Genomic DNA, 21193 nt, shown 5'->3' with positions numbered 1-21193 from the left:
TAATTTTTTGATCCCCCACCACGCTAAGAAAAGCGTGTATTGGTATTTTGAAAATATTTTGCAAGAAAAGCATTTTTTTATTTTTTTTATTTTTAAGTATTTTGTAAGCAAGGCAGTTGTTTCCCCGCAAGCGGGTACTTATGGGTATCCCCGCTTTGTCGTACGCATTGCACCGGGCTCCTATCCCACCATGCTAAGAAAAGCGTGTCTAGGCGAGGTTTCCAAGGCGATACGAACATCAAAGAAGGAATTATGTGATTACCCGTTTCGTTGCAAGTGTCGGGACGCACGTCCTCCTACCACGCTAAGAAAAGCGTGTATAGGTGGAAGACCGGCAAGATATTAAGCATTGCTCGTGTGATGTTGGCAAGGTTGTGGAGTTCGCTAAGATGGAAAAATAATTAAAAGCCTTGGAAGACCGGCAAGAGAAACTTGCTTCCATGATGCTGCACACATAATAAAGTAGAAGATGTTTGCATCTTATGGTTAATTTCTATCAAGAAACTAAGATCTTATCATTGATGATTGAAGTTTGTTTCTCTTTCTATTACTTATTATTATTAGGAAATATGTGATTGTCTTAGTTGGTTTTCCAGTAAAGTTTGCATGTTATTTCTTGCATCTATTAACTTAGAATGTTTACACTTAAATCTAAAAAATTCATCAAAGTAATACTCAGCCATTAGCACTACATTGAATATTAGATTAGCATTAAAAAACATGCACCTAGTCGTGCATCAGATTGCCATAGCTCCAATAGTTATTTTGCTACCTGCCATTATCGAACATTCAAACATTGACAAGATAATTAATTTGTCCATAACTTTTGCAGGCAAGGTTATCATTGCACAATACTTCGTTCTGCAATAAAATGCACAGTGCAGGGATGAAGAAATTCACCAATATAATTTTCCCAGAATGAGTATGGCTCCTAAAAAGAAATTGGAACCAAGAACAAGAATACACCAAAATAAACTAACAGATGGCCCAAATTATGATGTTACCTAATATGCAAAACGAATATCGAAATTGTCGTGCACAGACAAGTCTACATGAAAATATATAATGCACATTCTAGGCTCTCTTCATGGTCACATACGATAAGGAGAGGAACTGAAACCTCAACATTAACCAAATATTTACCTTGTCAATTGCAGGAGAACCGTAAATACTACCACCACATAAAATCTTGGAAACACAAAGGTGTCTTTTATAATCTAGGGCGTACAAATGGTGGTCATGCGACCCACACCTGTAGATTGTAAGCAGAAATAAGTTATCAGGTAAGAGAAATTCATTTTCAACAAGTACAATGAAAAGGGGCATTTAAATAATTCAAATAATGGTGTAATCCCTATGGAGCAAAGATTAGAAGTGTAATGTTGGGACATTCCTTTCCATTGTCATTCTGGCTCACTGACACAATAACTGGGCTAAAAGAGTTGGGGCAAACAAAAATAGAGAGAAGAAAAGGAATTGAGGTAATAGTGCTCAATGTTAGTAGTGGTGCAGACGTCCTACTTCAAGTTGAAGCTCCGTTTAATTTTCAGCTAACATCATTCTCTCCTGGGTGCCACTAGTGTCGCCAAAAGAAGCTCACCCTAGCAATACCAAAGTAATCTGAGCACGGAACATCATGCAGGCCATGTTACCATAAGGCTTGCCAGCATCTTTGATTCAAACGGGCCAACTCCAAATTGTTTAACACGTATATCACAAGATAAACTTAACTACAATATGGACCCCAAAAATATCTAATTGCACCCATTCAACAAACTTTGGGAAGACATAAGTTTAATTTTTTTTAGATCTTCATCGCAACTAACAGAGCGTAGCAAATGCCCATAGACTTTGAAGCTATTCCCAAAATTCTGTTCGTACATTCACCTACATCTCCAGTTCCTTCTATCTACCCATTTACTAGTTCCTTCTAATTTTTTGCTTCTGTATACCCATTTCCAGTGTATTTCTCTTTCAACCCTGATTTAAGCATCACGTTCACCAATTATGCCATGATTTTTAAATAAATCCACAGTACTTGCAGAATATGTACTTCTAAATTTAGAACCTAGTGATAAATGGAGTTTGATAAGAATAACTTATTTACATCTTAGATGGAAGTATAGTTCGAAAAAGAAGAAAATTACCATATCAAGCCTCTATCTTCATCTACAGCAGGCTGCGTTTTGACCTTTCAAAAGTTTAAATATGAGATTTAGTTAGAGGAATACAAAAAAAACATAAATGAATAAATAAAATCTCTAAAGAGATAATATAATTAAGAATAAAGAATTATCTACTAATAAATAAAAAATAAAATAAAACTAAAAAAAGAAAACATGAGATAGCTAAAACGGGGAAAATATTTCTACCATTCTCTCAAGTGGACGGAAACATAAATGAAAAATAAAATCAACAATTATAATGGAAAATCATGCAACTTGTGCACAAAGCTAGTGAAAAACTGAGACAGATACATGGCCAGCAAAAACTGACAATAATTATGGTCTTAAAAGCTAAACAATTCAACGTATATGGCAGAATATTTAATTCTAAAAGCATTGAAAAGATTGTAAATGAAGTTCAGAAAAATTTAACTTGAGCAATTGAGCGTGACTAATTCATGAAAATGTATAATGAAATAACATGGGCAATCGACAATTTTGAAAATAACACCAAAAATTAAAACTATCAAGGGAAAAAATCTCCAGTTAACAGATCACTGGAGGCAAGCAACTGGAATCATGAAAGAAAAGGAAGAACAAGATGCACCTTTACCTTTAGTCTACAGCAACGTAAACTTATACCAAGAAACATACGCTATACAAGCCAAACTTCCATTTAGAACGAGAATAAGGCATGGTCAGCCATTCTATAAAATGTCAACCATGCAAGAATACAGGCACCACTGGAAATCCAGTGCTCAACCCAAGTTAAACTTTCATTGGGTACCCTCCTAACTCCCTCAAAAATCATTCCTAAACAGCTCGGATGGCTTGGGTGGTGAGATCGGCACGTACAGGAGACGAAGAAGTTCTGCCTCTATTAGCTTTAACAAAGATTCCTCTAATGGACCAGTACAACAGTATTATACACCCGTGCACAATTCCTCTAACATCTACCATTAATAATGGTTAGAATTTCAGCATCTAATAACAATTCAAAGACAAGATGTATAGAATTGTTTATTAAAATGTTTGAAGTGAATTCTGGGGTAATAAAAAAAGATAAGAACCTAAAGTATTAGTGGTCTTGAACAAAGATCACAATTCAGATACACTGAAAATAGGATGCATGTCAAAAGTCAAAACTTCTGTTGACCTTCATATAATATTCAAAGGAATAAAAAAAATGAAAATCCAGCATACATACCTATAGACCGTTGAACCCGCAAATCCTGCAGAAATCACGTCGAACTCAAACGGAAATCCCGTAACTTCGTACCTGTTCGGCGCCGTTCGCGTCGCTTCTCCGCGAATCCTGCGACGACGGCTTCGATCGCCTCCCATTCGCGGCTATAAAATGAAGCCGAACCCTCTTCTCCGTTCGCTACACACGACTCCACTCCAACGCCACAGAAATCTCCCGATCTTCTCTGCTCTGTCCGAGATCCTCTCCCGCTCGGACGACCTCCCTACTCTCTTCCGACCACAGCCCACGCCTCCAACCGAACTCTTGTTCGGAACTCCACTGTCGAACCATCATCTCCATCTCAGCCGACGTCGAAGCCCCGACCTCCTCCCGATCCCTTGACTTCGTTCGATCTCAGAGAGAGAGAGAGAGAGGGAGAAGCCGACCCTACCTCTACCATTGCCGTTCGACCTTGCTCTTCCCACAACTCCCTCTTCCGATCGGATAGAAAGTTACACATTTTGATCGGAAGTGGGGAGAGGAGCTTGATTGCTACGAAGGTAACTTTCTCTCTTAAGCGTGCTTCTTCGGCCAAGCCCAGTAAATCTCCCAAACTGAGAGGGGGAGGAGAGATTTCTTTTTTATAATTATTATTTAATATACTTAATTATAATTAAGTTAGGCTTAATTATAATTAATTATGTTAATTTTTTATTAATTATAATTAATTAATAGTTAATTATAGTTAATTATAATTATTATAATTAAAAATTTTAATTATATTTAATTAATAATAATAGTAATTACTTTTAATAAAATAAATTATAATTATTTATTAATTATTATAGTTATTTATTTTAGTTAATAATAACTAAATTATGCAAATAATTATAATTAGCTATTTAATTAAAGAATTATTATTATTATAATCAGAGTAGATTAATTGTGTAATCATAATTTAATTATTTTTAGATTATAATTAATTATCACTAATATAATAACTATAATTAATTATAATTAATTATGGGTAAATATATTTACTATGTGTTAATTTTAAAACAATAATATTATAAAAATATAATTAATTAGAAAAAAAAATTCTGCCTCCCTCGATCTTCGCCACGACCGCAAGGTTAACTTTTCTAAACTCTTAAAACTCCGAGATCCCGCTTTCGATGCTTTGCAACGCGACCAAACGACCACCTATACACGCTTTCTCTAGCGTTGGTGGAGAAGGTCTCGCCCGGTTTCAACGAAATTGGGAGATCACATGAAATCCTGTTCTCGATGTTGCGTGCAAATCGGTAAACCGGCACTATCACACGCTTTTCTCTAACGTGGTGGGGTTGGACCCGGTGCGCGTGCGTACGGCAAGACGGATATTCATAAGTACTCGTTCGCGGGGAAATTAACTGCTTTTCATCCATTTAGTACCCGCTCGGGGGGAAAAAACCCCCCTCGCCGCGCGCGCGCCAAACAAAAAAACAAAAAAAAAAAACTTTGGGGGGAACTACCACAAAAACAAAGGGGGCGTGGGGGGCGGGGTTTTTTTTCCCCCCATTCCCATGTTTCCCGCCACCGACGGGCCGCCATGCTGCACACCTAGTTCACCAAAAGCCCATACACGTCTTTACTCTGGCGTTGGTGGGGACAAAAAACTTTACACGGCCGCGTGTCCTCGAAAAGAGCGCACCTACCGACGACGCTTTTCTCGTAGCGTGGCGGGAGGCCCAATTTTCCCGTAGTTTTCCCCTAACGGGGAATGCCGGAGCCTGCCGAAATTTCGAGCTGAATTACTGCTACGCTCGGACCTGGTTTTTAACTCAAAGAGAACAAAAAGTTGACACATTTGAACAATCAAGGACTTGGAACTATGCTCATGAACTCAAACAAAAATGAACTAAATACACTTGAAACTTAAAATTTGAATCTCAAAACTTGTGGACATCGAACTTGAAAAGACATTAACACGAAGAGACTTCATGAACTACAAGAGGACTACGCTCAGAACTTGATTGTCAGATTTAATGGAACTGAACAAGACTTGGAACAAAGATTTGGATCAGACTTGAACTCAAGTGCTCGATCCGAACTTGATCTGAGACAACCATACAGGAGTATCAACTCAGCTAAAATCTAAGTACAACTCGCTCAAGAAATAGATTGAGATGGCTAATACTTGCATTCAGTAGTGAGGACCCGTTCCTATAACAAGTACAATCATCAAACCACCAGAGATTAGTGAAAGTCGTGGATATGGTGCAGAAAAGCATGGGCCTTCTACAAAACATTTTTTAGGAGGATGTATTGAATACAGCTGGTCCCCTTGCCAATGGATACTGTGGATTAACAACCAGTGTATTGAAAGTTAACAATGAATCACATTTGGACACAATGTACGGATATTACCATACTAGCGACGTACCAAGATTCTCAAGTGCGTGGTATAATAAGGGGCGAACTCTATGTACGAGAAAGGACACCCCCTGCATAAAGGGAACAATGTTTGAAACAACATTAGAACAAACTTTCTGGTGTTCCAAAGTCTCTTTTGGTGTCTATAATTAAGAACGGAACAATTGTTCGGGTGCCACAAAAACCGAGAAAAGTAGCAAGTCCACACGCCGAAGAGCCTTAAAAAGAGTATTTCCAAATCAGCAGTCTTTGACTCCAAAATCCAGGAAAATCCTTCCCCGGTGAATGAGAAGGGGGGTCAACATCAAAGACGCACGCCACCGGATCTGGCCAACACTGATACAAGCAGACTATAGGCGTCTATAAACCTACAATGCCACGCCACCGGATCTGCAACATGATACAAGCAGACAGAAGCGTCATACAATCTACAACTTGCCCGCCAGCCGGATCTGCAACACTGATACAAGCAGACAGAAGGCGTCTACAATCTACACGCCACGCCACCGGATCGCGATACTCGGCTAGCGGACAGAAGGTGTACAACCCTCAAATGAAAAGTTGTGCGCCACTCAAATGGTGTTACTATGCACAACTACAAAATCAAAACAAGGCACAAAGCTCACAAGAAAACCTGTACCTCGTCAATACTTGGCGAGTTACAATGGTTCAATCCATAAAGGATAATGACCCCAAACACCCTGATGATGACCGTGTTGAATGATGAACTCAACGGAGTGGGTAATTTCAAGCATTTCAAAGTTCTCCCAAAAGTCCATTCAAAATCAAATTCTACAAATCCCAAATATTTTAAAATTGAAATCTTATCCATCAATGTTTAAGCAAACCAGATCCACGTTCTCGCGCAACAGTTTGCCGAGGTGGACAAATCAAATTTCTTCAGCTCAAAAGAGTCAAATGCCTAGTCGAAATGTCACTAGGATCCTTCTTTCAAACAATCTCCTGCCAGTAAGGACTGGTACGTGTCCTCTAACCGGCGGTCTGCCGCTAAATGGCCACCGCAGGATAAACGGTTACGACGACTCGGGGCCCTCTGAACCGAGTGGTTTTGCCGCCACAGATAGCGGTTATGGCCAGAGCCAATACGCTCCTTAATGGCTTTAAATCCTTGAGATATGAATCAATAGGATATGATCGATAGGGCACAAAGCCCTCTGTAAGCTAAGGTGGATTCAAATTTGTCCCCTTAGACAAACATTCAACCCCGGTCTATAAGGTTCCCTTGGACGAAGCAACCCATGGCTGCCGACAAGGATCCTTCTGTCAGGTTGGGTCGACTACCTCCTTTGACTAAGTAGACCAGGGACCACGATGGCCCGGGACGACGGAACCATGGGATCTTGATCGGGCCCATCATCCATTCCCCCACCATCCGCTTTAAGTGTGGGATGATAAAATTTCTATTTTAAATATCAAATCCTTCAAAACCTTCCAAACTCTTCAAATTCCAATCCATACCTATTGCTGCTACTATATGCCATATACACGTATTTCTACGTATCTGATTGACGACTAGCCTTAATCGAAAGTTCTCTCTCGTGATCGGGAGGGGCAATTAACTATAGAGGCTTGCACCTATAGGAAACCAGAACTCAGATCATAAAGTCCTCGCAAAATGAGGGCGAAATCTCTGGGTAGTGTCTTATCTACAAACCCATCTGCCTTCCAAAATTTACTTCGGAACTTATTCAGTTAAAACTCCCTCGCCGAATAAAAAGAACAGCGCGAGCGAGTGGAGGCCGGGGCCGAATTTTCGGAGCCCACAACTTCCTGAAACTTCTAAATTATAAAATATGCCACAATGTGTTCTGGGAAATGCCCACCTTTCTAATAAATCATTTCTTAAAAGCTCTTATAAGAAACTATTCATGATTTAGAAGTACTGTTACTCAATCACCGAATTTAATTTCAATATACCTCATGTTTGCATCAATCCTAATTCCTAAACTTATAATTGACATAATTAAAATTCACTACAAACAGTATCATACAAATCAAGAAAATAATTAATATGACAATGAAATGCTAAAATATTAAAATATGTTTATTGAACACTAATAAAGATAATTTAACAAAATCGTAAAGGAAAAGATGATGAAAAAAAATTAAAAGCAAATAAACCACAAAAATATGATATATTAACCGAAATAGCTTTAATATTAGTCATGATTTTATTTTTTTCACAAAAGTAAAATTTTAAATTTCAAGTTTCTTTAAACCATTTGTTATTAAAATTTTTTATAAAATATAACAACTTAAAATTCATCATAGCAAACTTTCTGAGAATTTGGAAAACAAGAGCTAAAGACAAAATCAAATTAAGTTTCACCATTAATTATAGAATAATATTAACAAATAATGTCTCAAGAATTCCTTTATTAATTTCCTCAATTGATTCTTCGAGTAGATATGATTTATACAATTTAACATTCTGGATTATACTCAATTTATATTAGATGTTCGGGGTAATTTCATGCTCCATTTCAATCTCGATTACAAGTTTTGACTTCTAAAGACGCATAGTTCAGTTTCATAAACGTGGTCTAAAGCTAGTATAAATTTAGATTTAAGAAAACCAGATATAAGATTATATTGTAACTGCAAATCATTTTTGGAATCTAATACATCAAAAAAAATATATTCATGAATGAAAATTTCTATAAAAAGATCAAACTTAACCATACGTTAGGTTTGTGTGGATGTTTTTAACAGACTTTAGAAGAGATGTTAATGATATTCTTTAGAAACATTAAACATAGGGTGTAGAATTAATATAATATCCTCAATTTCTGAAGCCTCATATAAGGCCTAATGTAATGTCTTGGATTATAGTCGTTCTTACCAAAGACCTTTAATGAAATAGATAATGATGACAAGATATTCTAGAAGCAAATAATATTTGGCTACAAGACATTTAAATCTTGCTTAACATTTGAACACATACATTCTCCTTGTTAAAATTCTTGAAGTAGAGAAGTAAGTCTCAATATTTACTAAATTACATATATTGTTCTTTAATTTTATACTTCATATAAGCCAAGCAGATCTAGCAACAACATTTCACCAAAATAATTGAATATTCTCGCTAGTTAGGATTTAACATATTCAAATCATTAGGAATCAGATTATTGTAACTTCCAAAAAATCATTTAAACTATTGATCCAATTTGAAAATTCCGCAAAAGATTATTTCTCTCATTAAATTTTGGCAAATAATTTTGAAACCCAGGATATTCATACTATAATTGCCTAAAATAATATCTTATCCAATTTCATTAAGTTGCATCATTTTATTATTGTGTTGAATGACACAATTGTTATGACCTACTTATAGTTGATATGACAAAACAATTGTAAGATTATATAGCAAATCAGATGTTTTTATCTTAAGATAAAATCACATTCCAATCAAGAATCACATTGATTAAAAGCTAAGATTGTATGATTGAAAAAATCCAATCACCGGCAAATAGGAAAAATTTAGAGTAAGAGAGATTAAAGAGAAAAGTCATTGAAGTCTTAATTCAAGCCTCTATCGGTACAATGTGGTGGTTTCCAAAAAATTTGATAGTCACCACTTGCATAATATTAGAAAAATCCACATCCAACCAACTATTAGACATAGAGAAACAAAGAACTCAAAGTAACAATGTGGGCTCCGAAAATTCGGCCCCGGCCTCCCCGCCACGCTTTTCTTTTTATTCGGCGAGGGAGTTTTAACTGATTAAGTTCCGGGGTAAATTTTGGAAGGCAGATGGGTTTGTAGATAAGACACTACCCAGAGATTTCGCCCTCATTTTGCAAGGACTTTATGATCTGAGTTCTGGTTTCCAATAGGCGCAAGCCCCTATAGTTAATTACCCCTCCGGTGACGAGAGAGAACTTTTGATTAAGGCTAGTCGTCGATCAGATACGTAGAGATACGCGTGTTATCTGGCATATAATAGCAGCATGGATTTGGGTATTGAAGACTGGAAGTTTGAAGATTTGATATTTAAAATAGAAATTTCACCATCTTTCACTTAAAGCGGATGGTGGGGAATGGATGATGGACCCGATCAAGATCCCATGGTTCCGTCGTCCCGGGCCATCGTGGTCCCTGGTCTACTTAGTCAGAGGAGGTAGTCGACCCAACCTGACAGAAGGATCCTTGTCGACAGCCATGGGTTGCTTCGTCCAAGGTTACCTCGTAAACCTGGGTTGAATGTTTGTCTAATGGGACAAATTTGAATCCACCTTAGCTGACAGAGGGCTTTGTGCCCTATCGATCATATCCTATTGATTCATATCTCAAGGATTTAATGTCACTAAGGAACGTATTGGCTCTGGTCATAACCGCTATTTGTGGTGTCATTTGGCGCAAAACCACTCGGTTCAGAGGGCCCCGGGTCATAACCGTTTACCTGCAGTGTCATTTGGCGGCAAAACTACCAGTTAGAGGACACATACAACGTCCCTACTGGCAGGAGATTTTTTTAGAATGGATCCTTCTGATATTTTTGATTAGGTATTTGGCTCTTTGTGAGCTGAAGTAATTTTTAATTTGTCCACCCTGACAAACTGTTGCAGATGGTGGATGGATTTTGATTTAAGTAGTTTGATGGATTTATTTCAATTTTAAATATTTTTTTTTAGATTTTTGGGATTTTAAGGATTTTTGGATTTTTGTAGGTATTTGAGTGGAGCTTGGAAGACATTTGAAAGCATTTGAATCACCCCTCCGATTGAGATCTGCATTCAACACGGCCATCATCGGGGTGTTAGGGGTTATTTCCATTTAAAGCTTGAACCTTGTCGACTTTGTCTGTCTGTCGACAGAGGATCGGGTTTCATAGGCTTTATGCCTTTGAGAGTGAATTCTCTTGATTTTAGGCTTTGAAGGCCTAATATGAATGTATTAAAACCAATATTCTGGTCGCCACGGCCACATATTTGTTTGTTGGTTCGAACATTGTCGACTCCTATTGATCTGTATAGGAGGATCGGGTTAGAACTTGAATTCACTTATTGACCCGCGCAGCATCCCTAGACGTCATGTGTGTACCAATAACACGCTCGTCGGGGCCCATGCGGGTGTTTGGGGGAATTTTGTAATTATTTATTGAACCTTGTCGACTCCTACTTGTTTAGAAGGATCGGGTTCATATTTAATAACCCGCGCAGCATCCCTAGACGTCACGTGTGTACTAATAACACGTTCGCCATGGCCCATGCGGGTTTCATGATTACTTTTACCCCTTTTAGTGTACCTATGTGTATACAAACTATAGTGCACGTGCGGGGGTACTTTGAAAGTACTTGTACACGCCTTCTGTCGGCTTGCAAGAATGTTGCGGATCCGGTGGCGTGGCGTAGCAGCTTCTGAATTTAGTGGTTCGCTGCTTCATACAAGTAGACTGTCGTCCACTATTTATTGCTTTCTGCAGGTGGATTGTAGTGCACAAACGAATCTCCTGCTTTAGGTCATAGGAGATTGCACTTGTCGTATTCTTCATGCATTTATGTTGTGGTATTTGATCCCATGTAGTATATTCGTCACTGCTATAGGTAGGCAGGTAGATGTACTCTATAGATTGAAATTGACTTCAGGATACTGCACTTACTGAAGTCTTTCTGCATCTACCCATCAGTGGCAAGTGTCACATACATCTGTATTCGCAGAGAGCTTGTATGTATTGCAGATCTTTATCGATGTATTTTCTTCCATTGAATCATTATTGATGACATGAGTACTAGCACATTTTATTTGTATTTATTTGCCTTGCAGTTCTATTGCTTATGCGTGTCATGATGAGCATCACAAATCCTTCAATATCTTTGGGAATAGACTATGACTTACACAATGAATTTTCATCCTCAATATTCATTTGCAATCTATCGCATATGCCTTTCAATTTTTGTCATTTGTAGGTCTCACTTGCTTGTTTGAACAATGATATCGACCCTCATTGCACCTGTCATATACCCTTGTATCTAACATAATTATCCTAGATCAATCAATTGATTGAGTCTTCATTATCAACCATATTCTGATGTTGGTTGCAAGGAGTTATTACAAACCTCATTGATCTTCTCATGTGTATTGAACAGTGGGCCATTGCATTCGTCACATATCAAATTTCAATACTTGCAAGATATCCGTTGCATCGATTGTATGCCACTTTGTTTGTGAAAGAAGTGTTGCACATCTTATGAATTTTCTTGCACCATTATGCTTGTATTCATTACAACTCTTCCATCATCATTTGCAAATGTATTTCAATTCTTATATATGGCCACTAGTAACTTATTACAGTCATTGAGAGCATCATGATATTCTTTACAATTTCATATTTGTAAATGAGTTATGCTTATGGTCCCTTGGTTCACAAGTCTCACATTTGTTTGTTGATATGCATTTGATTGATCAAATTTATCACTTAATTTTAGCATTTTTGCTTTGATTGCATATCATTTTGAAGTTAAGTTCCTTGTAGTCCAAGTCATGTTTGAAGTCTTTTGTTCAAATTCAAGTTTTGGCTTGAGTCCAAATGTTCAAGTCCTTGCTCCTTGTGTTCAATTCAGATCTTTGCTTAAGTTAAAATTATGCTCACTTGATATTCAATTCCGGTTCAAGTTTGAATTTATTTTATTTAGTTCAAGTCTTGCTTAATCATTTGATTAGTGTCCAAATACAAGTCATTGCAGTTCATGCTCAAGTCTGCTGGTTCATGTTCATTTCAGTTCAAATTCTTGTTCTTTTGAGTCCAAACAAGTTCGAGAGCAATCATATATTCACCCGAAATTTCGGCAGCCTCCCGACGTCTCCCCCGTTTAGGGGAAAACTACGGAAAACTGGATCTCCCGCCATGCTAGAGAAAAGCGTGTACGGTAGGTTCCCTCTTACGAGGACACCGCGGCCGTGTAAAGTCTTTGTCCCCACCACGCCAGAGAAAGACGTGTATGAGTCTTCGGTACCTGTTGCAAAAGAGAAGCAATTGTTTCCCCGCAAGAGGGTACTTATGAATATCCCGGTCTCGTCGTACACGCCGCGCCGAGTTTTCATCCCACCACACTAGAGAAAAGCGTATATAGGCGGTTTTCCGGTGCGCCACGAACGCCGAAAACAAGATTTTTGGAGCCGAGGGGTTGCTCGCCTACGTCGATGTGTTTGCTAACCATAGTAGTTTATCGAAGGAGTGTTGTAACATTCACCATCTTCTGTTATGATAACTTGTAGGTGTGTAGGTATCTTGTTCGTATAGCAGGCATATAGTTTTTGCATATGAATAACAAGTATAAATTCCTACATTCTTCAGGGGCCTTTGCATTCATTCCGTTTTGCGTAATCACTTACTATCCTTTGCAAAGATTGTGTTCTTGATCATAAGCACATTGTAATTGCTAGCTAGTGGCTATATCTGGACTAGTATATCCCATATGAATAAATCACTTCATTTATTAGAGACTCCATTTTATAGCAAGTGGTATCCAAGGCTCTTTGTAGCGGGCTTCCTTATTCATTCAGGAATCTCCTGGTCATTGCTCCTGAAGTGAGGTATATGAATCCTTGCTTGTTCATTTTGCTTGCAACTAGATGATGTCCCATCTCAAAGGATCTATTGCACTCATCATAGCTTTTCCACATGTTCTTATGAAGTGTTTTGCTCATTTAATACACATGGGTGATTTTCATTTTGTAAAGATTCGCCACATTTGGCATGCACTATATTCATCATTTGCAAGCATATCATTATGCAAATGGTGAATCATCTACAATTCTCTTGTAGCAAAGTATGTTTGCTCCATATTCTTTGACATGGGTCATGAGCTAGTGGATATTTAAACATATGAATTCTCTATCTTCAGAATTACTTGTCACAATGAGCTTGGGGTTATTGCTTTTCAATTAAATTAAGACTATAACTTCTCATTTTTTATTTGAACCCAATATCATGCTCTAGCTCATGCCAGATATGAGTTCAAGTTCTAGTTCCTTATGCAAATTCAATTTAAGTCTGAGCCCGAATCATGTTCTTCTTGAATTAAAGTTCCATGTGATCTTGTAGAGTCCAAGTTCAGATGTTCAAGTGTAAGTCATATGTCCCCTGTTGTCCTTGCAAGTTAATTACAAATCCAAGTTGTTCAAGTCATGATTGCTTGAGTTCAAGTTCCCTTGAATGTTCAAATTGCAGTCCCTTGCTTAATTATTATTATTTAATTATGATTAAATATTTAAAATATAATTAATTTAACTAATTATGTTTAATTACTAATAATTATTAATTAATTAATAATATAAAATAATCATTCATAATTAAAATAAATTAATTATAAATGATTTTGGTTATTATTAATTAATGATAATTAAAGTAATTAAATATAATTAACTAATTATATTTTAAATTAATTAATAACAATTAAATAATATTATGATAATTAATTATAATTAGAATAAATTAATTATAATTAATATTCTTATTAATTTAAAATTATTATAATTAAATAATAATAATAATAGCTGATTATGTTAACACAACTAATCCCCTATACCTCACATGGCGGCTTGAGGAGATCAGGCCAGACAGGAGGAGTAGCGACTGGAGCTGGAAGGCTGCTCTCGAGTTAGGTAAGAGGAGTCTCTCTCTCTCTCTCTCTCTCTCTCTCTCTGGACTGAACGGCTCGGGCAAGAGCTGGAGTCGGGCTTCAGTTGAAGATGGGAAGATATCAGCTTCGTGTGGGATCGGAATTGGTAGGGGCGGCTTGGATTTAGCGTAGACGGAGGCGACGGGATGGGGGAGATAGGAGGCTTGAGCTCGGTCGGAAGTGGGAGGAAGGGCTTCGGCAGTGGAGTTGTCGGGTAGGAAGGAGTTTTTGGCAGAGACTGGAGGTGTCGTGGGGCGAGAGAGAGCCGGAGATGGAGTTCGATCGGAGAAGCTCGTGAGAGGAAGGAGGAGATCGGGAGAGGCTTGCGATGGGGAAGAACCAAGGGAAGAGCAGAGAGCCAACGCCTTGGCTTCGTTTCGTATTTAACGACATTTGCAGTCATTCAATCGAGGCAGGTTCACGGGAATAGCAGAGGACTTGACTAGAGCGGCGCCGAATTCAACGGGATTTCAGCAAGATTTTGGCAGAAATCGTGGATTCATCGGACATGATGTATATATGCTGGATTTGGCTTCTTTCATTCTTTGTGTAATTTCTACAGAGGTTAACAAACAATTATTGAAAACTGTGCTTACATAGCTTAGGTTTCCTTCTATTTAGACTCACAAAAGTATTCAAATAAAATCAGACCATTACAATCCATTGAAATCACATCGCTAAAAATACTACTAATATAGATAAGCGAATGAAGAGAAATCTCAAAACACAAAATGTGTAGGTATTGCATGGATAGGCATTGGATCATCCAAAAAGAATCACCATTGAATGAAACCCATGCAAATAGGGTTGTGATGGAAACACTTAAGAAGCAAAAATAGGCTCCAAATGAACCGATTCAGAGACACTAGAACGTCATAACCTAAAACAGAGAACCTAATCAAACCAACACAGACAATAGATAACACAATCAATTCTACGTAGGAAACATGGTCACATGCATGTTTACACAAAGTAAAATTGAATCAGAAAACTATGAAATTAAAAGAAAATTTGCAAAAAATAGTACTCAAATCATCAATTGTTCATCTCAACATGCACAATTGGTGTTTCTGATGAACATAAATAAGATTTCACTGAATAGTCATACAAAATTTACCATTCATAATAAACTCACAACTTAAGAAGACATGGACATGCAAAGATGTGATTGTACCTCTCCAGAGGTTTGGAATGACCACAATATACTGCCAGTGGTGCAATCAAGAAAATAAACCTTCCCTTTGTAGCACCCCACAACAACCTGACAGATACAATATGCTTAACCATTAGAATCAAGAACCACAAAATAATGTCCTACTAATGGCCAAATTTTATGATAGTTTGGTAAATTTGGGTTCAGGGCCCACACCTGAGAGAAATCTCCGGTAATTGCAGCTGAGCATTCAATACGTCCTTCCAGAATGGCTTGCCACCGCACAAATCCACTATTCATCAATAGAATGTCATTTTCAATCTAGTTCAGCTGAATTGCAGATAGCATTGAAACTATGAAAAAATTTATCTAAAAACAATCGGGTTAACTTCAAGATTGAGCTATTGACAAAATCTTTTTAAACCTCCTTTTAAACTAGCCAGAAGTAAAAAAACAACAGGAAATGGAGTTGAAATTAACAAAATTAAAAATAAAAATTTGTATTTGCAAGGTTTAAATGTCGTCGCACAAAAACAAATACTTATCCACTTAGGTTCCATCTGCTCCACAGAAGCACCAAATGGGAAAAAGCATTTAAAGAGGAAATATTCAAAACAAGTCAAAACTCTCATGCGATATATGTGGTATCATAACTATATAAAAAAACAAATTGATATTGTAATCCAAAATATAAGATTAGCAAAAAATCGTTACCCATTTACAGCAAAAAAATTCAGACAGCATTAGCAACTTAACTTAGGGGTTGTTTGGTTGCCTGAAAAAATAATGCAGTGTAAAAAGAAAAACATTAGAGTTATTTGTATGTGTGAAAAATAAATGTATAAGATTACTCGTTTTTTATTTGGTTTGAAGTAAAATAAATGCAATATAAAGTGCAAAAACGGCAGTGATCGATGGCCAACATTGGCGGTGGTGTGGCCGGCGGCGGGCCAGCGGGGGATGGCCGATTGTGGGGGCTAACGAGGGATGGCCGACTGTGGGGACCAGCGGGCATGGCCAACTATGGTGGCCGGTGGTGATTGGCAGATGGTGACAATGGTGGCCGAAGACAGTTGTGGTGACTGGTGGTGGCCTGTGGCGACAGAGGTGATCGGCGGCAGCAGGCAGTGGTGGTGATGGCGGCCGTCGTTAGGAGGTGAGGTGGTCGAGGGCCGGCGCATAGCGGCAGCGAGCGGCGGCAATTGCAATAAATTTCGATGTACGTGGAACAAGCCCAAATAAGAGGAATTCCAAATACACTAAAAATGAACTAGACAATGAATTCCAAATGCACCAAAATTTTACACTGCATTTGTTTTACTTCAAACTAAACACCAATATCTTCAAAACTACTGTGATTGGAAAATTTTATACTCGCTTTGCATGCAACCAAACAGCCCCTTAATGAATCCTTCTTCTTTATTCAATCATAATGAGTGCTACATAGAGTTAACTTTGCATGTATGCATGTCCCTTTGCACAATTTATAATCTGATATTTGGTCGACTCCTTCCATCTAACTGGTGAAAGTTGGAACAAAAATCCATTTATCAAATGCAGAAGCTTGCTCCAAGTTCACATAATAATTTTTATAGTTGAATCATCATGCCCACCATAAGATAACACCACCAAGTCTATCTTACAATGTGGACTAAGCAAAGCATTTAAAAAATCAACTTATTCCCTTCCTATTTCATTTCAAAAGGTTACAAGGGCATTTATAGATTATTTTTAAAACATGAATCATGAAAGAAGTCCTAAGGCCATTTAGTAATGCCTACAGTTACATGGAAATTTGAAAAGTAAAATGCATAAAATGATGTAGCAATTCATTTCATATTTATGAATAATTATAATTGTATCATTGGAATGCATCCACCCAAATAAATGTGAATGTAATCGTGTTTGGATGTCCCATCTAGGTTTTTTGAGCTTGGATGCCCTCTAACTTCATTATGGCTAAATAAAATAAATGAACCTCTGAACATTCTTGGAATTTAAAAAAAAAAAAGACTTGCTTTTTACATCTTTAAATTCAATAGCTTGGAACATATAATTGACCATCCACATGATAAAACCAAAATTGAACTTGAATTAATTGTGGGATATTGCACCAATTTGCATGAAATGACTTGTAACCGACCCTTTGCATGAACATACATTATTACACCACTCAATTCTTCTACATATAAAATATTATATCTATATATAAAAAAAACATATATTGTTATGCAACAGTAACCTTTTCGCAATAATGAACTTTCAGAAAATCAATCAAGCATGCATCACATCTTGACAACATAAAATATGACCCACTATCAGTCATCTAATAATGTCAGACAAAGAAGACCTCAATTTTTGACACTCAATCCCAAAAGAATTAGGATTGTACCTTAGAATTGCTAGATCACTTGGCGCCCTAGCTACCTTTTCACTCAACATCATGTGCTAGGATCGAGCTCACACAAACTCAATGTATGCACACACGCCTCACCCTGTTGGTTCCACCTCTCTCAGACTTGGCGCCCTTGATGCTATACCATGCACTCTATTAGATGAAGTCTTCGTGTTATTAGCATATCTGATGACTTCTTGCAAGTAACTTACAGCGGAAAACAAACACTTGCTAGGAAGGGGGTGGGGGTGCTTTAATTGCGCACTCTAGATCACTTGGCAACTCTTGCGGGATCTCCCTCTCAAATCAAATCCTTTCACACCTGACCCTTATTGGATGTTCCTATGATCACAGTGGTTTCTCCTCTAATTCGGCCACCATCTCCAACCCTCCAACCCTTGTTGTTGGCTCCTACTATCTCAAAGGCTCCTCTTGCTACTTAAATTTCATTGGATGATACGCCACTTGTTGCCCTATAATACCCAAAATGTTCAAAATAAATGTAAGCATAAAATTCCTCTAAATGTTCATTTATTTTCAATAAATTATACTTTTAATTCCGAGCATTTTGACATATATATAAAATATTAACTTAATGGTATATGTATAATTAGTTAATAATTGTACATATTTCAAAATTAATTAATTAAACTAAGTTAATTAACTATTAAATTAATAGTATATAGTAACAGTCATTTCATTTCATTATTTTATTCCTATTAGTGTAGCTTATTTACTTAACATGCATTGGCTTGATTAAATCCCACGGCTGAGAAGGATTTGGGGAATATAATAGTAGACATGCAGCAATGCAGTAAATTATATAATAGTATATTATATAAGTGAAAAGCATTAGTGAGTATGGCCATTCCCTTCTCTTTTTTTCCCGTCATTTGGCTGCTGGCATTCGAATGAACAGTCTGCCGTGAGCTGGGAGACGAATGTGTTGCTGAAGGCCAAAGGTGGAGAGAACTAAATGTTGCTGTAACTGATTTCATAACTTAGGGAATGATCTAGAGGAAGGAGGTTAGAATTTAAGATTTCTTTTTGGAGTTAGGGGCTGTTTGGTTGCCTGAGAAAGAAATGCAGTGTAAAGTAAATGTAATGTAAAGTAAATGTAGTGCATTCCAAATACTTTGAGCCTGTTTGGTTGTCTGCAAAATAAACACAGGAGAATTATTTCCCTTGTTTGGTTAGGCATATCCAGAGTTAAGTAAAAGCATTTTTTTAATAATTTATTTTGGCATTAATACTAGTGTATTTATAAAAGCAGTGTGATGCGGACATCAGCACGAAGATCTGGCGCATCTATCACAGGAGGCGTCGTAAATCGACGACTCTAATTTAAGTTGTCATTTATGAATTATTTTCTGCATTTTAGTTTCTATTTTATGTTATTTTCTATTTTACCCCTAGGTTAATTTATTTGAGTGCTGTGGCCCAAAGGGCATTTTTGTAATTTTCTATTTTCCCATGTTATGGCCTATAAATAAGGGCCTTAAGCTATTGTAATGTGGGGGTTAATGAATATGAAAATTTTGTGTTTTTCCACACTTGTGTTCTTCTTGAGAGAGGACGAGAGTGAGATTCCTATGGGAAGGAATCGGAGTTGTCACCAGCCGCAGGATGGGTCCGGGCTCGTGATTTGAAGTCCCTTGGAGAAAGGCAATCGTATCACCCACCAACCTTGGAGACGGCAGGGTTCGTGGTTTCCTCTTTGCATCTTTCGTTTCATCTTTTATCGTGTTTTGTTTTTTTTTTTTTTCATCTTTTCTTCCTCCCTCAACTTCACGGCCAAACACCCCTTTGGATGCCGTCGGCCCAATCTCTAACCGCCGGCCACCACCCACCACCTCATCCCAATTGAAATCCTTGCCTAATTTGGGTGTTCATGTTTTGGGCTGATTTCAAATTCAAAATCATGTATTTTGAAATTCGAAATCTTTCCTAATTTATGAAAACTATTTTTGGAAAGTTTCCATTTTCAATCCGATTTGAATTTCAAATTCAAAAGGGGTTTAATTGGTTATTTCCTTAATTCCCTAACATTAAGAAAATTCCATTACGTCCTTCTTAATTTAAATTCATTTGAATTCTAAATTCATTTGAATTTTAAATTCAAATTAAAAAGCCTTAAATGCTATCTTTACATCCTCCCATCTCCCCTTAATGCAGCCGGCCTCCTCCCTTTATTAAATTAATTTTGAAATCCATCCATAAGTGCAGATTTTCTCTTTTAATTTGGCTGATTTCAATTTTCAAAATCCTGAGATTAAGAAATTTTCTTAATTCCCCATTCCCGTAACAGTTTTTCTTCAGATCCAAATCCTGACATCTCCTCTTAATTGCTTCCATCAGTTTGCTTGGTTTCCAAAATCTGAGAATAAGATTTAGGAAATATTTCCCTAATTCCCTCCCATCCTACCGCCTCCCATTACTGAAAATTCTCAAAATCTGTCCACGGGACAGTTCTCATTTTTGGGAAATTTTGAAGAGCAAATCTGCTGCTGTTGGCTGAAACCTTCAAGGCCCCACTACCATTAATGCTTTCCCAAATCCGGTTTCCCTCACCCCCTCATTCCAGCCGACCCCCTCTCTCCCATGATATTTTTAATTTGAATTAATTCTCAAATCTTTCATCAAAGATTTAGGAAATAATTCAAACCCAGCCAATTGTTTTCCTAAATCTAAGAAATTTAATTTGGGATTTTAATTTCCCCTCTCAGCTAACCGCCACTTCCTCTCTCTCCCTTTTAATTACTTCAGTTAATTTATTGCCTTAGTTATTCCCTCCAATCCCCACCCTCTTTTTTTTTTTTAAAATCTGAAGTTCCCTCCGCTTCCCGTGAAGCTCTTGCTGGCTGCCCACAGTGCAGCAAATTGCTGCCAGAAAATTCCTGCAGTGGTTTATTTCTCTCAGATTTTTGGGTTTGGAGTTTGTCCAACCTCCATAGCAAAGCGCATTCTCGTTCTACATCACAGTGTATTTATAATTATTAGTATTATTTGGTGTTATAAAATAAAATCAGTATATTCATTTATTGCACGATCTCATTATTTTTTTTATTATAAAATATAAAACTCTATTGTGTATTAATTTAGCAGTGTGCTGCAATAGATGAAAATATACTTGTGATAGAGAGAAATTTTAATTTCAAATTCTTTAAAATTTTAAATTTTTATTTTTCAAGTAATGTTTTTACAAAAAAATTACAGAAAATTAAATTTTCAAA

At 37.1% G+C, this 21193-nt stretch overlaps 1 protein-coding gene across 1 annotated transcript in view; it reads right to left on the bottom strand.

The window, feature by feature from the left end:
* Positions 1-1153: 1153 nt before the first annotated feature.
* The window catches only part of LOC110107712 (putative acyl-activating enzyme 19), a gene marked incomplete at its 3' end in the record, with an annotated part of 45575 nt that continues 25535 nt past the window's right edge, over positions 1154-21193 (bottom strand). Inside the window, 4 exon segments of the mRNA XM_020838057.2 lie at positions 1154-1252; positions 2148-2191; positions 15587-15673; positions 15782-15857. Coding sequence (XP_020693716.1) covers positions 1154-1252; positions 2148-2191; positions 15587-15673; positions 15782-15857 — 306 coding nt within the window.

The sequence above is a fragment of the Dendrobium catenatum genome, unplaced genomic scaffold (genome assembly GCF_001605985.2).
Source record: "Dendrobium catenatum unplaced genomic scaffold, ASM160598v2 original_scaffold_56042, whole genome shotgun sequence".
NCBI lineage: Eukaryota > Viridiplantae > Streptophyta > Magnoliopsida > Asparagales > Orchidaceae > Dendrobium > Dendrobium catenatum.
The sequence above is the reverse complement of the archived record's forward strand: the minus strand, read 5'-3'. Positions and strand labels throughout refer to the sequence as shown.